Source organism: Oncorhynchus kisutch, linkage group LG26 (assembly GCF_002021735.2).
Source record: "Oncorhynchus kisutch isolate 150728-3 linkage group LG26, Okis_V2, whole genome shotgun sequence".
NCBI lineage: Eukaryota > Metazoa > Chordata > Actinopteri > Salmoniformes > Salmonidae > Oncorhynchus > Oncorhynchus kisutch.
The window spans coordinates 17,054,368-17,078,772 of NC_034199.2; the positions used below are offsets into that span (position 1 = coordinate 17,054,368).

A 24,405-nucleotide genomic window follows, 5' to 3' on the forward strand; every position below is an offset into this window, starting at 1 on the left:
TCTGTCCCTGCTGGTTAAATATTGCAGGAAAACTATCATCAATCACATGTCCCTGGATTGGGTTTACCAGTATAGATGTCTGGTGCACCCTCCAACTTACAGGCTGACCCCCTTCCACTCCTTTTCCCGTCCCCTATACCACTCCAGACTCCTTACCATGCTCATACCCCAGTGTCACTCATTGTAATGAAAACCTACCTCTGGAATTTCAGCAGAGAGAGAGAAAGAAAGAGAGTAGGGGAGAGAGTGGGAGAGAGAGAGTGGTAGAAGAGGAATCAGAGGGAGAAGAGAGAAGGAAGAGGAGGATACATATCACAGAGGCTTCTATCAGGAGAGTGAAAAAGAGTGAGAGAGGAATAGAGAGAGAGAAAAGTCTACTTACTAGAGGGGAGTGTGTGTGTGGTGGGGAAACACTAGACTCAATTGGGACTTGGGCTGGGACCCCTGTGTTAGTGCATGGAGCAATAGCAAGCCCTTGGGAGGAGCAGAGCACCACCGCGCAAGAAACAGAGTGAGTGAGAGCTTCTGTGAGAAACACAGAGAGAGATAGTGAGAGAACGTGAGCTGTACCCTGTGAAAAACATGCAGACTCTCAGCTGGATCGGTGCACTCTTCTTCCTGTTCTATGTTTCCTCTGGAAGTGCAGACGCCAACAGGTAAGTGAGCAATCAATCAATCAATCCTATGTGCTGCTGTAGGAAACGATTGTCAGAGAGATATAAATGTTCATACAGTATAATATAGTTCATGCTGCTGTCATTGTATCTGTTCACTCTGATGCCTGCAGCAGGTGTAAAGCTCAGTGTTTATTGGTATGATTAATCTGGATAGTAGAGCATTCAGTATGGACATTCCACTGCAGGGTCAAGGGAACAGCACTGCAAAAGCAATTGTCACATCCCTAGCTAACACTCCTAGCAGCTACTAGCAGACACAGCTGTGTGTTTTAAGTGTTGTAAATGCATTATATTCCATTACTTATACAGTATTATAAACTGGGTGGTTCGAGCCCTGAATGCTGATTGGCTGACAGCCGTGGTACATCAGACCGTACACCACGGGTATGACAAAACATGTATTTTTACTGCTCTAATTACATTGGTAACCCGTTAATAATAGCAAAAAGGTCCCTCTGGGGTTTGTGGTATATGTCCAATATACCATGGCTGAGGGAGTTATCCAGGCACTTCGCGTTGTGTTGTGCATAAGAACAGCCCTTAGCCATGGTATATTGGCCATATACCACACCCCCTCGTGCCTTATTGCTCAAGTAGAAGTCGCCTCTTATTGAACTGCCATTACCAGTAGCCTGATCCTAATTTTAACTAATGAGACGTGACATGCTCATTTTAGTAATTTAGCAGCCACTTTTATCCAGGGTGACTCAGTTTAGCTAATGACAATCACAGGCATGTCAGTTGGTTTCAATATGTAATAATGGGAAAAGTGGTGTTTTGGTGCAATGCATGCCCTCACTCTCAGGCTGTCTGCGCCTTGGCCAGGGACTGTGTGAGGTATGGGGGCTGTGTTAGCTAAATGTTGCTCATGGCACTGTTAATCACCGAAGGACACCTGTCACACTTAGGGGCCCCTAGCCCTCTCCTCCTGTAGGCTATTCTGGTTGATTTCTACCAGGTCTCAGATTCTTCCAGTCCCCTTGAGCCAGGGCTGTTTTTAGGAAGCCATGAGGGGAACACCAGAATGCCAAATATCTGGGCCATTTGAGTTTGGCACTGGGCTAGAGGTTAGAGGGCTCCTCAGATCAGAAGTTTTCCCCAGCCAGGTGTGTGCTTCAAAAGTCAAAGTTATTTTATGATCCTTACACTTCCAGCAATGACAGGGGAAGCAGCAGATTGACATCCCATCCCAATTTCATTTACAGTAAAAATATATGTGCAATTCAATCACTATGCATATCATTCATTTCCAAAGTGCTGACTTGATGACGGTCACTTTAAGTGTAATCAGATGAGGGTCATGAAAATGGAGGGAATAGGTTCCTGCTTGAGTTATTCATGAAACTCTGTAAGGACTTTAAGGAGTGACTGATTAAGTGTAAGTAGAGAGTATAACATGCTCTTTTCCCAATCTGTAACCTACATCCTGTCAGGCTGTCTGCTCTCCATAGAGAGCCCCCTTTTTCTTCCTATAGGAGGGAGCCGGGGGGGATTTGATTTGGCCTGTTAGTTTGCCAAACCACTGCCACGGTGCTATTAGGGCCACAATTAGCTGGGGTGTCTGCAAAGATGCATTTGAGATGCCTATATTAGACAACATGTTGAAGTCAAATGTCACCAAAAAGTAGCCGGGGGATGTGTCCTACAGTGGCTTGCGAAAGTATTCACCCCCTTGGCATTTCCCGATTTTGTTGCCTTACAACCGGGAATTAAAATAGATTTTTTGGGGGGGTTGAATAATTTGATTTACACAACATGCCTACCACTTTGAAGATGCAAATATTTTTATTGTGAAACAAACAAGAAATAAGACAAAAAAACAGAACTTGAGCATGCAAAACTTTTCACCCCCCCAAAGTCAATACTTTGCAGAGACACCTTTTGCAGCAATTACAGCTGCAAGTCTCTATATGTCTCTATAAGCTTGGCACATCTAGCCACTGGGATTGTTGCCCATTCTTCAAAGCAAAACTACTCCAGCTCCTTCAAGTTGGATGGGTTCCGCTGGCGTACAGCAATACTTAAGTCATACCACAGATTCTCAATTGGATTGAGGTCTGGGCTTTGACTAGGCCATTCCAAGACATTTAAATGTTTCCCCTTAAACCACTCAAGTGTTGCTTTAGCAGTATTCTTAGCTTCATTTTCCTGCTGGAAGGTGAACCTCCGTCCCAGTCTCAAATCTCTGGAACACTGAAACAGGTTTCCCTCAAGAATTTCCTGTATTTAGTGCCATCCTTCAACTCTGACCATGTTCCTAGTCCCTGCCAATGGAAAAACATCCCCACATCATGATACTGCCACTATGGTGTTCTCGAGGTGGTGGGTTTGCTTTTTTTAAGCAAAAAAGCAAAATTTTAGTCTCATCTGACCAGAGTTCCCTCTTCCATATGTTTGGGGAGTCTCCCACATGCCTTTTGGCGAACACCAAACGTGTTTGCTTATTTTTTTCCTTAAGCAATGGCTTTTTTCTGGCCACTCTTCCATAAAGCCCAGCTCTGTGGAGTGTACGGCTAAAATTGGTCCTACGGACAGATACTCCAATTTCCACTGTGGAGCTTTGCAGCTCTTTCAGGGTTATCTTTGGTCTCTTTGTTGCCTCTGATTAATGCCCTCCTTGCCTGGTCTGTGGGTTTTGGTGGGGGGCCCTCTCTTGGCAGGTTTGTTATGGTGCCATTTTCTTTCTATTTTTTAATAACGGATTTAATGATGCTTCGTGGGATGTTGAAAGTTTCTGATATTGTTTTTATAACCCAACCCTGATCTGTACTTCGCCACAACTTTGTCCCTGACCTGTTTGGAGAGCACCTTGGTCTTCATGGTGCCGCTTACTTGGTGGTGCCCCTTGCTTAGTGGTGTTGCAGACTCTGGGGCCTTTCAGAACAGGTGTATATCTACTGAGATCATGTGATGCTTAGATTGCACACTGGTGGACTTTATTTAACTTATTATGTGACTTCTGAAGGTAATTGGTTGCACCAGATCTTATTTAAGGGCTTCATGGCAAAGGGAGTGAATACATATACGCGCACCACTTTTCAGTTTTTATTTTTTTGAATTATTTGAAACAAGTTATATATTTTTTTCATTTCACTTCACCAATTTGGACTATTTTGTGTATGTCCATTACATGAAATCCAAATAGAAATGCATTAAAATTACAGGTTGTAATGCAAGAAAATTGGAAAAACGCGAAGTGGGATGAATACTTTTACAATGCACTGTACTAATCACCCCAATCAACCCCAAACAGGTACCACAAAGTACCCCAACTCGTGACTCCACCATTGGTGACTCTGACTTGGACTCGACTCGGACTTAGCCATAGGGACTCGTGACTCGATTCGGACTTGAGCACAATGGACTTGGGACTCAACTCTGACTCGAGGTTTAGTGACTAAAACACTGCCCAAAGTAACCCAAATCAACTCCAAACAGGTACCCCAAAGTATGCCAAACAAGTCCAAACATGTAACCCAAAGGACCCCAAACCTGTACCCCAAAAACCTGTACCCCACCCCAAAAAAACAAACAGGTACCCAAAAGTACCACAAAAAGGTATCTTAGGTACATCGCCAGGTTACTGACCTTCTCCCTGTAGGCTGTCTAATCGCTGTTGATGAACCGGCTTACCACCGCCATGTCGTCAGTAAACCTGATGATGGTGTTCGAGTCTACGTGGTCACACAGTCGTGTCTGAACAGGGAGTACAGAAGGGGACTAAACACACACCCCTGGGGGGGCCTCGTGTGGCACCTTATCTAAACTTTTTAAAATAAATAAGGCAAGCATTGTCTGGATGAAGCCTGTGCATTATATTTTATTGGACAATGCACTTGAAATGACAAAAAGCCTTATTGATCAACATTTGAGCCTCAGGGAATCTGTCAAAGATAATATGTATACTGTAAATAATATAAAAAATATGCATTTACGCTTAAATTCTCGCAACTATCTAATTCCCACCTATATTTTCACTGCATTCTCCTGGGTCAGATCTATAAACGTTGGTGGTACTTTCAGGTACCTGTTTGGGGTTGTTTGAGGTTGCTTGGTATATTTTGGGGCACCTGGGGTTGTTTGGGGTGCTTTGGAGTACCTGTTTAGGGTTGTTTGTCTCTGGGGGGGGGTACACAAATTTAGTGATCCAATTCTCTTCTCTATTTGATGCATATTTACTGCAAGTTGTGTTTATTTGGGTATTTGTTTTTATTCTGCAATCCATTATCAAGTTATGATCATGATTCAACTGTCCCTCAAGGAATGGAACCAAAGATCTAACAGGGTAGAGCTGTGTCTCACCTATTTCCCCTGTCCTTTATGTGCACAGGCACCGCAGACAAGTCCCCGCCGGTGGCCAACCAGGTGTATGTCGCTTTGGCAGGAGACTAGAGTGTTGCTATGGCTGGAAAAAGAACAGCAAAGGACAATGTGAAGGTAAGCATCTCAACAAAACAAGCTGTGATTACGTTTAGTCAAAATGTACTGTATTTGACCTTGTCATGTTGCTTGTTTGTATGGTGAATAGAAATGTATTTGTATAGCTCTGCTCATCAATTTAACTTTTTCTTTGTTTCGTTGAATGAAAATATTGTATACTGTAAATAGATATTCAATGAATGGAAACCTCAAGTTTAGGAACTCAAATTATTCTCCACAATAATGGGTTTTCACATGTGTTATTCTTTGTGGCTGGGTATTTTCTTGCACCAGAAGAAATATGGACTAAATTACCTCTGGGATAGTAAAACTGGCATGTTTGAACCTCAGTGAACCTGCATAACTCCTCTTATTGCCGCTGGTGGTATTTCTCTCCTTGAATGCTTTACCAGCTCAGTGTGAACATGGCTGCAAGCACGGAGAGTGTGTTGGCCCCAACAAATGCAAGTGTTACCAGGGATACACCGGAAAGACGTGCAATCAAGGTCAGTGGGGTTACTAGAGTCAATAGAATGAGGGTCAAAGGTCAGAGAAATGTGAGCCAAAGTGGTCTCTTTATGGAGATCAACTTGCAGCTCAGATTTGTAGTTATCCCTCTCTACTTCACAAGCCCCTGATACAGTGGCTTGCAAAAGTATTCACCCCCTTGGCATTTTTCCTATTTTGTTGCATTACAACCTGTATTTTAAATTTTTTATGTAACGTAATGGACATACACAAACTAGTCCAAAATGGAGAAGTGAAATTAAAAATATAACTTGTTTCAAAAATGGAAAAGTGGTGTGTGCATATGTGCTATAAAGCCCCTAAATAAGATCTGGTGCAACCAATTACCTTCAGAAGTCATATAATTAATTAAATAAAGTCCACCTGTGTCAAATCTAAGTGTCACATGATCTGTCACATGATCTCGGTAGATATACACCTGTTCTGAAAGGCTGCAACACCATTAAGCAAGGGGCACAACCAAGCAAAAAGTTGTGGAGAAGTACAGATCAGGGTTGGGTTATAATAATAAAAAATGGACGGGGGGGGGGGGTGAATAGTTATGCACGCTCACGTTTTTTTGGTGTTATTTCTTGTTTGTTCCACAAAAATATTTTACTTCTTTAAAGTGGTACGAATGTTGTGTAAATCAAATGATACAAACCTCCCCAAAAAATATATTTTAATTCCAGGTTGTAAGGCAACAAAATAGGAAAATGCCAAGGCGGGTGAATACTTTCGCAAGGCACTGTAAATCACTTGATCATCCTGTTGATACCTTTTAAAGATGCCTCAATATTTCAATACCAAACTATTCATTTTCTGCTATATAGAATACTTAATCTGGAGAAACCTAAAATGTATTCAATATGTTACCCCTGGGACCACATAAGATATGATGTCCATGGGACAATATTCAAGTTTGATGTCTCTGGTGAAGCCAACATAGACTTATAGAAGCCACAGGTGCATTATTTCTGATTACAAACTAATATAGTATGGCCATAAATATCCCTGAAGTACATAACTGAGGACGACTGTCTGTCTCTCTGTCCAGATCTGAATGAGTGTGGCCTGAAGCCCCGTCCCTGTGAGCATCGCTGCATGAACACCCATGGCAGCTACATGTGCTACTGCCTCAACGGCTACACCCTAATGCCTGATGGCTCCTGTACCAGTGAGTGGGCACTGTAACCCCTACTTTACCTGCTTCTATTCACTCAAAAAATGGTGTTAGTTTTATACTGTACCAGTACTGTTTAAGAAGTTATCTTTTCTGTGTCTGTGTGTGTGTGTGTGTGTGTGTGTGTGTGTGTGTGTGTGTGTGTGTGTGTGTGTGTGTGTGTGTGTGTGTGTGTGTGTGTGTGTGTGTGTGTGTGTGTGTGTGTGTGTGTGTGTGTGTGTGTGTGTGTGTGTGTGTGTGTGTATATAGACTCCAGGACGTGCTCCCTGGCCCACTGTCAGTATGGCTGTGAGGAGGTACAGGGGGAGATCCGTTGTCTCTGCCCGTCTGCAGGTCTGCAGCTGGGGCCGGACGAGAGGACCTGCGTGGGTGAGTACCACCACCTTGGACAACCAACCCTGACACTACAGTATATCACTTCATGAGGAGTTCATGCTGGTTCTCACTGGACCACTCCACCTCATAGATTAGCAGCTACTGAACACAATCAGAAGGGGTCAACATGTTGGAGCTTTGTAAAGCTCTGTGAAGCCTCCATTGTGTGGTTTCACATTCCTGCTCCATCTCAAGGCTTCTCACATAAGAACTTAATCATCTGTAGCAGCCGGTTGGACAAAATGGGGTAGTGTTTCTTCCCACAAAACTACTTGTGTGGATTGGGAGCCATTGTCCCATTGTGGTGCTAAACTAAAGTGTCAGTCAGGGATGGTTGACATTGATCCAAATATTTAACCCTATGCTTCAATGTAGAAAACAGAACCTGGTCATTCCATGTTTATTCAAATCTGTCTGTCTTCCTCCCTATCTTCCTTCCTTATGCCTAGATATTGATGAATGTGTAACTGGGATGAACCTGTGCCCATACAACAGACAGTGTGTCAACACATTTGGTAGCTACTACTGCAAGTGCCAGAATGGCTACGATCTGACATATGTTAGTGGGAAATATGACTGTGTAGGTAAGGTATACAATCATTTCACATGCAACAATTTACTTTAAAACAATCTGTGAGGAGATATCAGATCAGTAAATGTATTTTTCAGACAATGACGAGTGTGCGGCGAACACACACAAGTGCAGCCACCATGCAGTCTGTCTGAACACTCAGGGATCCTACAAGTGCAAGTGCAAGCAAGGCTTCCGTGGCAGTGGCTTCGAATGCTCTGGTGAGACCTGAACAGATTTACTATTCATCAATCATCAGAACATTCTTAGAGTAAAAAACATTTGATAGAAAAGTTGTTGATGTGCAAGGGGGCCACAATCGGAAGCTTACATACACCTAAGCCAAATACATTTAAACTCAGTTTTTCAAAACTCCTGACATTTAATCCTTTTAATAATTCCCTGTCTTGGGTCAGTTAGGATCACCACTTTATTTTAAGAATGTGAAATGTCAGAATAATAGAAGAGAGAATGATTTATTTCAGCTTTAATTTCTTTCATCACATTCCCAGTGGGTCAGAAGTTTACATACACTCAATTAGTATTTGGTAGCATTGCCTTTTAAATTGTTTAACTTGGGTCAAACGTTTCCGGTAGCCTTCCACAAGCTTCCCACAATAAGTTGGGTGAATTTTGGCCCATTCCTCCTGACAGAGCTGGTGTAACTGAGTCACACACGCTTTCTCAGTTCTGCCCACACATTTTCAATGGGATTGAGGTCAGGGCTTTGTGATGGCCACTCCAATACCTTGACTTTGTTGTCATTAAACCACTTTGCCACAACTTTGGATGTATGCTTGGGGTCATTGTCCATTTGGAAGACCCATTTGTGACCAAGCTTTAACTTCCTGACTGATGTCTTGAGATGTTGCTTCAATGTATCCACATAATTTTCCTGATGCCATCTATTTTGTGAAGTGCACCAGTCCCTCCAGCAGCAAAGCACAACATGATGCTGCCACCCCCGTTCTTCACGGTTTGGATGGTGTTCTTTGGGTTGCAAGCATCCCCCTTTTCCTTCAAACAAAATGATGGTCATTATGGCCGAACAGTTCTATTTTTGTTTCATCAGACCAGAGGACATTTCTCCGTGTGCAGTTGCAAACTGTCGTCTGGCTTTTTTATGGCGGCTTTGGAGCAGTGGCTTCTTCCTTGCTGAGCGGCCTTCCAGGTTATCTCAATATAGGACTCGTTTTACTGTGGATATAGATACTTTTGTACCTGTTTCCTCCAGCATCTTCACAAGGTCCTTTGCTGTTGTTCTGGGATTGATTTGCACTTTTCGCACCAAAGTACGTTCATCTCTAGGAGCCAGAACGTGTCTCCTTCCTGACCGGTATGACGGCTGCGTGGTCCCATGGTGTTCATACTTGCGTACCATTGCTTGTACAGATGAACGTGGTACCTTCAGGTATTTGGAAATTACTCCCAAGGATGAACCAGACTTGTGGAGGTGTACCATTTTTTTTCTGAGGTCTTGGCTGATTTCTTTTGATTTCCCCATGATGTCAAGCAAAGAGGCACTGCGTTTGAAGGTAGGCCTTGAAATACATCCAAAGGTTCACCTCCAATTGACTAAAATTATGTCAATTAGCCTATCAGAAGCTTCTAAAGCCATGACATAATTTTCTGGAATTTTCCAAGCTGTTTAAATGCACACTCAACTTAGTGTATGTAAACTTCTGACCCACTGAAATTGTCATACAGTGAATTATAAGTGAAATAATCTGTCTGTAAACAATTGTTGGAAAAATAACTTGTGTCATGCACAAAGTAGCCTAACCGACTTGCCAAAACTATAGTTTGTTAACAAGAAATTTGTGGAGTGGTTGAAAAATGTGTTTTAATGCCTACAACCTGGTGGGTGGGTATGTAAACTTCCGACTTCAACTGTATATTCAGCTTTTATATCCGATACAAGAGTGAAAAGTCTCTCAGACAGTTATTTCACTATAGCATATTTTAACTGTGCTCTTAAAACATCAGCACTGCCAAAGCCAGTTTCCTGTTTTCAGACAACCCCTGCACTCTACAGATGTTACTCAGGGAGAGCCCCTGATTCAAATTACACCTGTGTAAATATCTGCTGTTCTACCGAACCCAGGACAGAGGAAAGGAGAGGCATGTCTGTCTGTCTGTTCTGTCTGTCTGTCTGTCTGTCTGTCTGTCTGTCTGTCTGTCTGTCTGTCTGTCTGTCTGTCTGTCTGTCTGTCTGTCTGTCTGTCTGTCTGTCTGTCTGTCTGTCTGTCTGTCTGTCTGTCTGTCTGTCTGTCTGTCTGTCTGTCTGTCTGTCTGTCTGTCTGTCTGTCTGTCTGTCTGTCTGTCTGTCTGTCTGTCTGTCTGTCTGTCTGTCTGTCTGTCTGTCTGTCTGTCTGTCTGTCTGTCTGTCTGTCTGTCTGTCTGTCTGTCTGTCTGTCTGTCTGTCTGTCTGTCTGTCTGTCTGTCTGTCTGTCTGTCTGTCTGTCTGTCTGTCTGTCTGTCTGTCTGTCTGTCTGTCTGTCTGTCTGTCTGTCTGTCTGTCTGTCTGTCTGTCTGTCTGTCTGTCTGTCTGTCTGTCTGTCTGTCTGTCTGTCTGTCTGTCTGTCTGTCTGTCTGTCCTGTCTGTCTGTCTGTCTGTCTGTCTGTCTGTCTGTCTGTCTGTCTGTCTGTCTGTCTGTCTGTCTGTCTGTCTTGTCTGCTGTCTGTCTGTCTGTCTGTCTGTCTGTCTGTCTGTCTGTCTGTCCTGCTGTCTGTCTGTCTGTCTGTCTGTCTGTCTGTCTGTCTGTCTGTCTGTCGTCTGTCTGTCTGTCTGTCTGTCTGTCTGTCTGTCTGTCTGTCTGTCTGTCTGTCTGTCTGTCTGTCTGTCTGTCTGTCTGTCTGTCTGTCTGTCTGTCTGTCTGTCTGTCTGTCTGTCTGTCTGTCTGTCTGTCTGTCGTCTGTCTGTCTGTCTGTCTGGTCTGTCTGTCTGTCTGTCTGTCTGTCTTGTCTGTCTGTCTGTCTGTCTGTCTGTCTGTCTGTCTGTCTGTCTGTCTGTCTGTCTGTCTGTCTGTCTGTCTGTCTGTCTGTCTGTCTGTCTGTCTGTCTGTCTGTCTGTCTGTCTGTCTGTCTGTCTGTCTGTCTGTCGCAGAGGGGCCACAGTGCACTCTCTGAACCAGGCAGTTGGCACTAGCTGATGTAGCCTAGGTGACATGATAGGTGCGCCATGGCTTTGTGTAAACAAAGATGCCTTTATGTTTTTGTAGTCAAACCCTTTTATCAAAGCTCGTGGGACCAGGGAGACAAAGGCAGTGCAGATGATAATTTCCTCAATGGTGAGATGTGTATGGAATGCAACAAGGCTTTCCACTTCCTCTGTTCGCACCTCGCCCTGCAGCGTCCCCCACCCCCCTCCTACCTACCACTGCTTTGTGAACTCCCCCTTCCTTCCCTCTCTCATGGCTCAAGGCTGGCTACATCCTATTCGCACCACACACAGCTTCATCTGCCATGTAGAAGTCAGCATGAAACCATTTTAGACTTTGCAAGTACATACAGTATATGGCTGAAGCTGGCTGTCATGCTTCCCATGCATGGAGTGTGATATTCCTGTCTGTTGTCCTACTCTATGTGCTCATCTTTCATGTCTATGACAACATGTTTACACAAAATAAACACATGTATTTCAATGAACAAGGTAAGTCTAATTAATTCTTTAGTCATATCCCAGCTTACCAATTTACTTAGGGTTACGCCGAGCTATTGGTTTTATAAATTATGCGAGCAAAAACAATACTTTAACATGCTTAAATTTCAGTCTCTCGATGTGCAAAACTGATAGAGACATACCCCAAGCGACTTACAGCTGTAATCGCAGCAAAAGGTGGTGCTACAAAGTATTAACTTAAGGGGGCTGAATAATTCTGCACGCCCAATTTTTCAGTTTTTGATTTGTTAAAAAAGTTTGAAATATCCAATAAATGTCGTTCCACTTCATGATTGTGTCCCACTTGTTGTTGATTCTTCACAAAAAAATACAGTTTTATATCTTTATGTTTGAAGCCTGAAATGTGGCAAAAGGTCGCAAAGTTCAAGGGGGCCGAATACTTTCGCAAGGCACTGTATATAATGAATATGAGTTTCGGGGGGTTAAAATTATTCAATATTACAGCATTAAACCTCACTTAAAGCATGTCAGAAAAAAAGTTATACATACACCTGAACTGGTTCTGCAGGAGATTAGTAAGAATGGCTCACCCCTTGGTAAGAATGTCTCACCCCTTGTTAAAAAATGGCCTGAAAATTGAACCTTTTTCAAAATATCGCCTTTTTTAAATTATCTTTGTTAATTATATTATGAATAGGAAAAGTGGAGTTATGTCACATGTGCAGCTAACAAAAATATTTGGAAATGTTTGTTCTATCCAAACTTACAACCAACTGATTGCAGCATTACAGCAAAAATGGAGAAGGTTAGTGGAAGGGGAACTTGTTTGTCTGCCCTTTATTAAAGACAAACATTGGCACACAAAAAAATTGTCATGAATAGAAAAATAAACCAGTTTCATTTACAGACCAAAATGTTGACATCAGTGCCATAGAGGTTGCAAATTTCGATGTGCCGATTCCATATCATAGTTTATGAATTTAAATACAAAACAACGCTTGATTCAAAACTTAAGAGTTTTTCTATTTAAATTATTATACAAAATTCTTGCCACCAACAGAATGTTATGTGTAAGGGGAATACAACCATCTCAGCTCTGCAGATTTAGCTGCAAAGAGATAGAATCAATAGATGAATTATTCATTAAAAGATGTAAAAACATTTATTTTTGTCCATTCATTGGTGGGTGGGCCAATGAAAAATAAATAATAATATTATATAAAGACAGCAAGGTAAGTCATTAAGAAAAATTCCCATGACATACTCTCTGACATGTTTTGGCTTTAAAAACTATAATGGCTTTATAAACTATAATGGCTGTATAAACACAGGATTTATGCCTAAACTCTGGTATAACTGCATCAGATTCCACCTGTGATTGTAGTTCCAGAGGTCTGACCTGGTTCTTCTTCCTGCAGCTATCCCAGACTCCCCAGTGAGGCCCAGACTGCCAGGAAAGCTGGACAACGAGCAGATCAAGAACGTCATCCCCGAGCCCCAGGTGACCGTCCCCCCTCAGATACGCATGCAGCCCTTCGACTACGATGGCGAGACCTACATCGGTGGCTCAGAGAAGGTGGGCCAGGTGGACTTCACTAATGTAGGGGAGGAGGAAGAGGAGGAAGAGGAGGCAGATGTGGACAACCAACTCAATCCAAGAGGAGATGTTTTCAGTAAGCCTAATTTCCCCAACTCCTCCCCACTAATCCCCCTATTTATTTCCATCGTGGGTGGTCCCAAATCTGATTACACCAACACTGATCATATGGATTTTCACACACCATTACTGCTGTGGTGGTGTGTAGCACTCATAGTTACTCAGAAACACTGTCCCCAGTTGCGTCACCTAAATAGGAATGGCAAGAACTTTGTGATGTATACTCTTCTTTTCACTCAGTTATATTTAGGGTTACACATGTTCTATGGCCGCATAGAACACTAAACAGGATGCTCTCAAACACATCTCTACCAGTCAAAGTTAGGTTAGATCACAGGGTCTTTGCTCTATGCTCTGTTCTGTGAGGGTTAGTGTAGCCTACAATGACCCTATGACCCTGCTGCCCATCTGTCTACTCTTTCTATTAGCTACCCCCATGCCTTCACAGAGACCCACAGTATATCCTCTCTGGGCATCTTTTACAGATGTCTCAAGACAGGGGGAATTTATGGAGTCTAAGGTCTGGCCTAATTACAGCCCCCCCCCCCTTCCAAACCTGACTCTACATTTCTCTGGCCGGCTGGCCTCAGGTTTCTTGGCCTTGCTTGAAGGAAGTCTTATCTCTCTGTCCTATGTATCTCTTGTCAACTGCCAGGGAGTTAAACTCATCAACGTTGTTAAAATGAAGGGTTCTATTTATTAGGTGTCTTTGACGTAAACCTGAGGTATACAATCAAATCTATGTCGCTTATCAAACACAGTTCTACTTGATATACACACATATGCATGCACACATGTCTAGGAAACTATGTACTGTATAAACAACATCTGAGCTTTTATTTTTATCTATAGGAGTCAGATGGTCCACTGTCACTTGACAGTTTTATTCAGAGACAGCAAGGACTGGGGAGTGCTTTGGGTTCCTTTAAAGATCCACGGTTAGCTGGACTAAACGTATGGATTGAGTCCCTTCTGACTCTAACCTTGTTTAAGACATCTCAAAGCTGCAATGTGATGTCAGTCTGTCAGGCAGTGTAAGCTTGAGGATTACCATTCCACAATAAAAGGTCAGTTCTAAGCCCTGGACCTGAGTGTGTGTCAGGATTCAGCCTGTTGCTTCATGTTCTGGGCACTGAGTAGGTCTATGGCTAAGATTGAAAAGCTAATTCTCAGTAAGCAGCAGGGTTGGGCTTAAATTCAATTGAGAATGCCTCAAATTCTAGTTCAATTCTTGAATTTGAATTGAAGTAGTACATTTTGAATTTAAAATTAAATTCAGTGAAATTCAATAAAATTCCAATCCCTCTTCTATTCTGTATATAGGTATAGTCTACACAAATATAAATATTCTACATACTGTAAATCATTAAACATGTCGTTATATACGTGCATATCATTTTTGGGGAAACTGTTGAAATGAATGTTCAAGGAAAACATAACAAAACCTGTATGCAAATATTCTAAGTAATTATATTTCATTAATCACTTAAATTCTGTTAAATATCAGGGAAATACAACATGAATGCATTAATTTAACCCTCAAGATGCCTTTAAAAAGAAACCAAATAAATGCAATGGTTGGTGGAAATAAAATTGGCTATTCTAAGCACTAAAGTTAAAGGAGTATATGAACATTGATTTTAGAGAAATGTGATATATTCTTTGGTATCTGGCAATGTGACCTGTCAGATTCAGTTAAAGGGTCATGTTCTATGGCTGAGTGGAATTTCTTTGAAATGCACTGACTTAAATTCTACTTCCTAATTCTACATCCTGTGGGGTATTTCCAATTAAATTTGAATTTCAACTCATGAGTTGAATGGGAGTCAAATCCAAAATGTTTAATTGAGCCCAACCCTGGTAAGCAGAGAATGGCCTCTTTCACATATTAGATTCACATGTTGTAAATACAACACATCCTGTGAGGTATAAATAGCCAATGTGGTTGGAAGACAAGACAACAACACATTAGCTTACGCTAGAAGAGCTCTTCCAGTGTTATGTGTTACCATCAACCCTAAATAAGATGTAGCAGAGAGTGAATATATTCACCATGGAGTTTAACTAAGTTACTGTTAAATGCATTAGTGTAAAGTACTTAAGTAAAAATACTTTAAAGTACTACTTAAGTTTTTTGGGGGGTATTTATATTTATTTTGAATGATTAGCAGGACAGGAAAATGGAAAAATTCACGCACTTATCAAGATAACACATGGTCATCCCTACTGCCTCTGGCTTGGCAGACTCACTAAACACAAATTAGTGTTTTGAAAATAAGTGTTCCCCTGACTATCCATAAATTCTAAAAACATGAAAATGGTATTAAGCAATCTGCTTAACTTAATATAAGGAATTGATTTACATTTTTACTTTTGATACTTAAGTATATTTTAGCAATTACATTTACTTTTGATACTTAAGTATATTTAAAAATGAATACATTTAGACTTTTACTCAAGTAGTATTTTACTGGCTGACACTTGAGTAACTTTCTATAAAGGTATGTACTTTCACTCAAGAATGACAACTTGGTACTTTTTCCACCACTGGTTAAATGCTGTGTGTTAAATGCTGTGTGTTAAATGCTGCGTATAGTTCAGTACATGCTCTACGCATGTTGGTTGCTATAATAAACTACATCTGGTCGTAGTGTTTGAAAGAGTATTCTGTTTCACCCCTGCCATTTGCCATTGACCATTGAAAGGAAACTAAGGCCAGAAAAACAGCTGTGCTGAATACCGGTGTGACAATCCCACACAGCCAAGCCTGGGAAAGAGGTGGACGCACTGAGGCCATCAGTCAAACTGTCAAACAGAATAACTTCTCTAACCTTCTCTGGCCATGGGCTGAAACTGAAAGTTGAAAAGCAAGTAGAAACCCTTGAGAGAAGGTCATTTAATTTTACTTGTGGGAAAGAAATATATATTTTTTAAATGTATTTAACTAGGCAAGTCAGTTAAGAACAAATTATTATTTTCAATGACAACAGATTTGTACCTTGTGGATTTGAACTCGCAACCTTGCGGTTACTAGTCCAACGCTCTAACCACTGGGCTACCCTGCCGCCCCAGCATATCATGAGGAACACAGGAGATTGGGGGCATCTTAATTGGGGAGGACGAGCTGGTGTTAATTGCTGGAGCAGAATGGGTGTAATGGTTTCAAATACATCAAACACAGGTATTGATGCCATTCCATTCACTCTGTTCCAGCCATTATTATGAGCCGTCTACTGCTGAGGAGACACTGTAGCATAGAGATGAGTATAATGAGGCCAGGATGCATCAAAGCAATGAAATATGCCTTTCATGCCAAATCGATTCTTCTGTGCAGATACAACATATGGCCTCAAAGACAGTGGAGCTTGTAGCTCTTGGGATAAAACACACATGCACATAAGTTGCCTCTGTAGCTATTTGGTTTAGATAGCTAGGATTATTATTATTATTGGCTCTTCCTTTTAAGATGAGTGTGGGCAAAGGATCACACGTGATGGTATGCCTCTCAGTGAGACAGTAACAAGGCTGCCTTTCGCTGCTAATGTTGATCTCTTTAAGGAAACAAGTGAGACAGCAGCCTGAGCCTTCGTCAGGATGACTCAAATAGCAAGAGGAGACAGGCCCCAAGACATTCATCAGCTCCATGGAGGAATTCCACTCTGCCGCCATGTGAGCGCCTTGGGATACACACAGCTCTCCCTGCGCCTCTACTCCCCATTCACTATGAGGGGGGGGGGGGGGTGCAGAGGCTCTGAGCCTTTTATTATCATCCCCCAGAACAGCTGTTGAGCAAACAGACCTGACTCCCTGACAGAGAGAGTCTGTCATCAGCTCCTCAAATCCCCTCAAACCCCAACCCTCTCTGGCTGGGCAGGTTCAATTAGCAAAGCCGCTGTACATCTGGTTGTCTAGAGCAACTCAGTGAAGGGGGACGTTTGTTGGGAGAGCTTTAAGATGCTTCAGTTATAATATCCTAAATGTCAACAGGGCAGGCTTCCACTTGCAGGCTTCCACTTCCCTGACTGGCTTTTGTTTTATGATGGGAAATCTTTCCACAGCATAATCATCTGGATGGTCTTCATGGACCACATATTTTCAGAAGAATGCTTGGAACTGAAATGGCATGTTTTGATAGAGCTATATTAAGCATTCATAACTGTTTAGACAAGGTTATACCTACACACTAATTAAGGTGGTTAATATCCTGTTTCAATATCTCTTGTCTTATGTCTTGCCTTTTTGTGCTTTCAGTGGAAGTGAACTTCATTATCTTGACATTTGATGGACCATATTATAACAGAGTTCTCTCTTTCCCGAAGCAGATCCAGAGGACTTTGAGTCGGTATTTGGTCCTCCAACAGAAGTCAAAGAGATTGAAATAACTCCAGCCCAGGAAGGTAATCGTTGGTTTAGTTGTTGACATAAGGTGGGTAAGAAATAATACCTTTCTAATTACTGTGAATCGTTGACATCTGACTGTGCCTTCCAGAGTTCTTCATGGACTGCAACTTTGATCAGGGTGCTTGTGAGTGGGTGCAGGACAAGGACGACAATGTCGACTGGAGCGTGTCCTACCATGAAAACGGTACATATCATAATGCTAATGGCGCATTAATAGTATTTCTGCCTCCTATATTTGCCATGTAAATGCATATAGGTTTATACAATGACCGATAAGGTAAATATTTTATTATCCACATGATCATCTGAATCTATCTTCCAGAAATGGCTCTTTGCTGTGCTTAATCTATGCATTCCCAAATAGCTGTTAGTCATACGTTAACGACTATCACTGATCAGCCTGTGTCCACTCCCTGATCCCTAACCCCCAGGTATGGAGTATTACATGGCTATGAGAGGTCTTCTGGGGGAGAAGAAGGACCAGGCTAGGCTAAAGCTGCTCCTTAGTGACCGGGCCAAACAGGGAAGCTTCTGCCTCACCTTCAATTACCGCGTCACTGGAAAACAGGTGGGCTCGCTGCGAGTGCTGCTGAACAACAATGCCTACCCGGTCTGGGAGCAGAGCCGCAGCCAAGACCAGGACTGGCAGACAGAACTGCTCACTGTGGCCTGGAAGAACCAGGCCCCGGAATCTGTAAGTTACCATTCCATTCAAACACCTAGAGTGATAAGGGACACATAGAATGCTGACAATGTCAGCAGATAATGGTACAGTGCATTCAGAAAGTATTCAGATCCCTTCTTACGTTACAGCGATATTCTAAAATTGATTGAATTAATTGTTTTCCTCATCTACACCCAATACCCCATAACGACAAATTGTAAACAGGTTTTTTGGATTTTTGCTAATTTATTTTAAATTAACAGCAATACCTATTTTACATACACTACCAGTCAAAAGTTTGGACACACCTACTTATTCAATGTTTTTTCTTTATTTTTTACTATTTTAAAGATTGTAGAATAATAGGAAAGACATAAAATCTATGAAACAACACATGAAATCATGTACTAACCAAAAAAGTATATATATATTTGAGATTCTTCAAAGTAGCCACCCTTTGCCTTGATGACAGCTTTGCACACTCTTGGCATTCATTCTCTCTTTGTAAATAAGAATTTGTTCTTAACTAACTTGCCTAGTTAAATACAGGTTAAATAAAAAGAAATAAATAAAAACTGCTTCATGAGGTAGTCACCTAGAATGCATTTCAATTCACAGGTTTGTGTTGTTAAAAGTTCATTTGTGGAATGTCTTTCCTTCTTAAGGCATTGGAACCAATCAGTTGTGTTGTGACAAGGTAGCGGTGGTATACAGAAGATAGCCCTATTTGGTAAAAGACCAAGTCCATATTATGGCAAGAACAGCTCAAATAAGCAAAGAGAAACAACAGCCTGTCGTTACTTTAAGACATGAAGGTCTGTCAATCCGGAAAAACCATCAAGCTCTATGATGAAACTGGCTCTCATGAGGACCGCCACAGGAAAGGAAGACTCAGAGTTACCTCTGCTGCAGAGGATAAGTTCATTAGAGTTAACTGCACCTCAGATTGCAGCCCAAATAAATGCTTCACAGAGTTCAAGTAACAGACACATCTCAACATCAACTGTTCAGAGGACACTGCGTGAATCAGGCCTTCATGGTCAAATTGCTGCAAAGAAATCATTACTAAAGGACACCAATAAGAAGAGACTTGCATGGGCCAAGAAACATGAGCAATGGACATTAGACCGGTGGAAATCTGTTATTTGGTCTGAACAATCCAAATTTGAGATTTTTGGTTCCAACCGCCATGTCTTTGTGAGACGCAGAGAAGGTGAACGGATGATCTCTGTGTGTGTGGTTCCCACTGTGAAGCATGGAGTAGGAGGTGTGATGGTGTGACGGTGCTTTAGTGGTGACACTCTGTGAATGATTTAGAATTCAAGGCACACTTAACCAGCATGGCTACTACAGCATTCTGCAGCGATACGCCATTCCATCTGGTTTGTGCTTAGTGAGACTATCCGTTTTTCAACAGGACAATGGACCAACACACCTCCAGGCTGTGTAAGGGCTATTTTACAAAGGAGAGGGATGGAGTGCTGCATCAGATGACCTGGCCTCAACAATCACCCAACATCAACCCAATTGAGATGAGTTGGACCACAGAGTGAAGGAAAAGCATCCAACAAGTGCTCAGCATATGTGGGAACTCCTTCAAGACTGTTGGAAAAGCATTCCTCATTAAGTTGGTTGAGAGAATGCCAAGAGTATGCAAAGCTGTCATCAAGGCAAAGGGTGGTTACTTTGAAGAATCTAAAATATAAGATATATTTGGATTTGTTTAACACTTTTTTGGGTTACTACATGATTCCATATGTGTTATTTCATGGGTTTGATGTCTTCACTATTACTCTTCAATGTAGAAAATGGTAAAAATAAAGAAAAACCCTTGAATGGGTAGGTGTTTCCAAACTTTTGACTGGTACTGTATGGATTCAGACCCGTTGCTATGAGATTCGAAATTGAGCTCAGGTGCAGCTTGTTTCCATTGATCATCCTTGAGATGGTTCTTGATTGGAGACCTCCTGTGGTAAATTCAATTGATTGGACATGATTTGGAAAGGCACACACCTGCCTATTTAGGAACCCACAGTTGACAGTGCATGTCAGAGCAAAAACCAAGCCATGAGGTTGCAGGAATGGTCCGTAGACCTCTGAGACAGGATTGTGTCAGCATAGAAGGTCCCCAAGAACACAGTGGCCTCCATCTTTCTTAAATGGAAGAAGTTTGGAACCAGAGCTGCCCCCCGGCCAAACTGAGCAATCGGTGGAGAAGGTCCTTGGTCAGGGAGACGACCAAGAACCCAATGGTCACTCTGACAGAGCTCCAGAGTTCCTCTGTGGAGATGGGAGAACCTTCCAGAAGGACAACCATCTCTGCACCAATCAGGTCTTTATGGTACAGTGGTCAGACGGAAGCCACTCCTCAGTAAAAGACACAACAGCCCACTTGGAGTTTGCCAAAAGGCACCTAAAAGACTATAGGACCATGAGAAACAAGATTCTCTGGTCTGATGAAACCAAGATTGAACTCTTTGTCCTGAATGCCAAGCGTCACGTTGGGAGGAAACCTAGCACCATCCCTACAGTGAAGAATGGTGGTGGCTGCATCATGCTGTGGGGATGTTTTTCAGCAGCGGGGACTGGGAGACTAGTCAGTATCGAGGGAAAGATGAATGGAGCAAAGTACCGAGAGATCTTTGATGAAAACCTGCTCAGGACCTCTGACTGGGGTAGCCGGTTCACCTTCCAACAGGACAACAACCCTAAGTACACAGCCAAGACAACTTGAACCTGATTGAACATCTCTGGAGAGACCTGAAAATAGCTGTGCAGCAACGCTCCCCATCCAACCTGACAGAGCTTGAGCGGATCTGCAGAGAAGAACGGGATAAACTCCCTAAATACAGGTGTGCCAAGCTTGTAGCCTCATACCCAAGAAGATTTGAGGCTGTAATCACGGCCAAAAGGTGCTTCAACAAAGTACTGAGTAAAGGGTCTGAATACTTATGTACAGTGGAAGTCGTAAGTTTACATACACCTTATCCAAATACATTTAAACTCAGTTTTTCACCATTGCTGACATTTAATCCTAGTCAAAAGTCCCTGTCTTAGGTCAGTTAGGATCATCCTATTATTCTGACATTTCACATTCTTAAAATAAAAGAAGAGAGAATGATTTATTTCAGCTTTCATTTCTTTCATCACATTCCCAGTGGGTCAGAAGTTTACATACACTCAATTAATATTTGGTAGCATTGCCTTTTAATTATTTAATTTGGTTCTATCATTTCGGGTAGCCTTCCACAAGCTTCCCACAATAAGTTGGGTGAATTTTGGCCCATTCCTCCTGACAGAGCTGGTGTAACTGAGTCAGGTTTGTAGGCCCCCTTGCTCGCACAGACTTTTTCAGTTCTGCCCACATATTTTCTAGAGGATTGAGGTCAGGTCTTTGTGATGGCCACTCCAATACCTTGACTTTGTTGTCATTAAGTCATTATACTACAACTTTGGAAGTATGCTTGAGGTCATTGTCCATTTGGAAGACCCATTTGCGACCAAGCTTTAACGTCCTGACTGATGTCTTGATATGTTGCTTCAATATATCCACACAATTTTCATACCTCATGAGGCCATCAATTTTGTGAAGTGCACTAGTCCCTCCTGCAGCAAAGCACCCCCACAACATGATGCTGCCACCCCCGTGCTTCACGGTTGGGATGGTGTTTTCATGGTGTCAAGCAAAGAGCCACTGAGTTTGAAGGTAGGACTTTAAATAGATCCACAGGTACACATCCAATTAACTCAAATTATGTCAATTAGCCTATCAGAAGCTTCTAAAGTCATGACATCATTTTCTGGAATGTTCCAAGCTGTTTAAAGGCACAGTCTACTTAGTGTATGTAAACTTCTGACCCTTTGGAATTGACCGACTTGCCAAAACTATAGTTCGTTAACAAGAAATTTGTGTAGTGGTTGAAAAACGAGTTTTAATGACTCCACCCTAAGTGTATGTAAACTTCTGACTTCAACTGCAAATGTAATATTTTGGATTGTATATTTCTGCTTTGTCACTATGGTGTATTGTGTGAGATTGATGAGGGAAAAAACTATTCAAGAAATTTTAGAATAAGGCTGTGACGTAACAAAATGTGCAAAAAGTCAAGGGGTCTGAATACTTTACCAATGCACTGTATGTTCTATGACTGCCTGTATTTACTAGCACAATGTTTAGAGAGGTTGTTCATTTAATCACCACACTTGCCAATATGACCACTGTCGAAGCAAACAAGATACACTACACAAGTCCCAATTTCCAAAACACCTCATCAACATCTTTGCTCTCATCCTGCAGATCATCTTTGAAGCTGAGCGTGGGAATGGCGTTCGGGGAGAGATTGGGCTGGACAACGTGGTGCTGACCTCAGGCTCCTGTCAAGAGGAAGACTCTGCCATCTTTTAAACTGCTCAACTCAGTGACACTGTAGAATCAGTCCACTTTGTTTGACACACAGCTCCGAGGCAGAGCAGAAGTCTCTACCTTTAGTCTGCTCCTTTCAGAGAACAAGCACACATCTTCATAATCCCAAACTAAGGGTGTATTGTTCTGTACTGTATGTGCAACAATTATTGTTCAGCTGTCCACATTGGAAAGTGTTGCATAAGGGTTTGAGCAATGGTATGTGGAGGGATTTCTGCACGTTTCCAAGGCTCTGCTTTTGACATTTTCTGTTTAATTTGAGCCACCAAGACAAAGAGTAACGTCCACAAATAAATGATCCGACACATATATATACAGTGCGGATTTCAATGTTCACAAATACTTTTCATTTTATTCAATTATTTTCACATTAAATATCATGTGTTTTATATGTGAGAATATGGCATGTCTATACAAAACAACAAAATTGTGTTGCTTTTTCATTTTTTAAGTGATAGTGAAATACTGCAGGTAGCTGCAATATAGACTTGTAGTTATGTGAAATCAAAATATGAATATTAGATTAATCAAGAAGTCTTCACTTGAAGGTTACTTGGTTTTTAAGATCATATTATGTGTATGTAACAATGAATAAACTGCTGTAAATTGCGCTTTCATATCGTAATACATAAAACATGTTTTTATAAAGGACTCTGTCCATATTTCATTCTAATGGTCTTTGCTTGTGGTCACCAGCTGCTTGTCTATGAGGCCATGTATACTAAAATGGTCACAACCTCTCACACACCAAGCTTGATCTGTCATAACTGCTAGATATTAGTGAGCGATTAACCAACATTTCTGTTATTTGTAGGTTTTTAAACAACTAATTATTGATGTCGGTTCAGTTATTTGAATTCCAGTTCTTTAAAAAAAAATCTGTGAGCTAGATGCACAGTTTCTCTACAGATAAATCAGATTAAACTAGAACTGTGCGATGTAGTAGGGAGTTGTAGTTTCCAACTGGCCAATATTCAACATAGTTTCGCACAGAAAACATGGTATTTAACTACAATGACCATAATCCATTGAGCCCGCCTACTTGTCTCTTCTGTGTGGAGCAGACACATAGATGGAGAGAAGAGAGAATGCATGATTGAGAGGGATAGAAAGCAGTTGCTTCACAAGGTATTTCTACCAACTATTAAGTGATTAATTGTTGGTATTCAGCAGTCATAAAAGTATGCCTTATTTACTATGAACTACTAAAATAGTGATTTTGTCAGACAGTATATGCATCAGCTCTATTCATGGGTTGCATGTTTTTTCACAATATTGTTTTGAACGTTATTGTTTTGGACTGAGTATTCTACTCAATGAGCACTGATGAAGATTTCATCAAAAGTGCATTACAGTGCTACCGAGGGGTGCAGCGGTCTAAGGCAATGCATCTGGTGCAGGAGGCATCACTACAGTCCCTGGTTTGAATCCAGGGTGTATCACATCCTGCCGTGATTGGGAGTCCCAATCATAGCTGGTTGTGATACTGCCTGGAATCAAACCAGGGTCTGTAGTGACGCCTCTAACACTGAGATGCAGTGCATTAGACCACTGTGCCACTCAGGAGCCCCATGGTGTGACAGAGATGACTTGGAATTAAATAATGAAGTCGTCAAATAAAACAAATGTAACATAAACAACAACTGAAATATTTTATTAATGTAAAGTAATGTGAATAAATAATAGTTAATAAGCAGTAATTTGCAGTCACTACTATCATGGGACTTTAATCGCTCAGCACTACTGCTAGAGAAACGCTGTTTGCCAAACTCATTCTCACAGAAAGCAACACATGTTCACTTAAAACAAATTAGTGGGGGAGTAGTGGAAAAGCCTTAGGGGCAGTAATACCAAACCTTTTTCAGTTACTGTACCACCAACTGGATTTTAATCTGCCTGGAATACC

General features: G+C 41.7%; 1 protein-coding gene across 4 annotated transcripts; it reads left to right on the forward strand.

Moving 5' to 3' along the window:
• The first annotated feature begins 247 nt into the window (after positions 1 to 247).
• Positions 248 to 23,150, forward strand: egfl6 (EGF-like-domain, multiple 6). 4 transcript variants are annotated; one of them, XM_031805415.1, is made up of 13 exons: positions 254 to 656; positions 5,008 to 5,114; positions 5,510 to 5,602; positions 6,661 to 6,780; positions 7,036 to 7,155; positions 7,611 to 7,745; positions 7,831 to 7,953; positions 10,954 to 11,022; positions 12,773 to 13,027; positions 17,331 to 17,408; positions 17,501 to 17,596; positions 17,844 to 18,106; positions 22,374 to 23,150. In XM_031805415.1, exons 1-13 carry the CDS (start codon positions 583 to 585, stop codon positions 22,479 to 22,481), a joined length of 1,641 nt encoding a protein of 546 aa, XP_031661275.1. In that variant the 5' UTR covers positions 254 to 582; the 3' UTR covers positions 22,482 to 23,150. The 4 variants fall into 4 exon arrangements, with proteins under 4 accessions (XP_031661277.1, XP_031661278.1, XP_031661275.1 ...); XM_031805416.1 differs by having other exon boundaries at positions 258 to 656; positions 17,334 to 17,408; XM_031805417.1 differs by lacking the exon at positions 10,954 to 11,022 and having other exon boundaries at positions 248 to 656.
• The last annotated feature ends 1,255 nt before the right edge of the window (positions 23,151 to 24,405 follow it).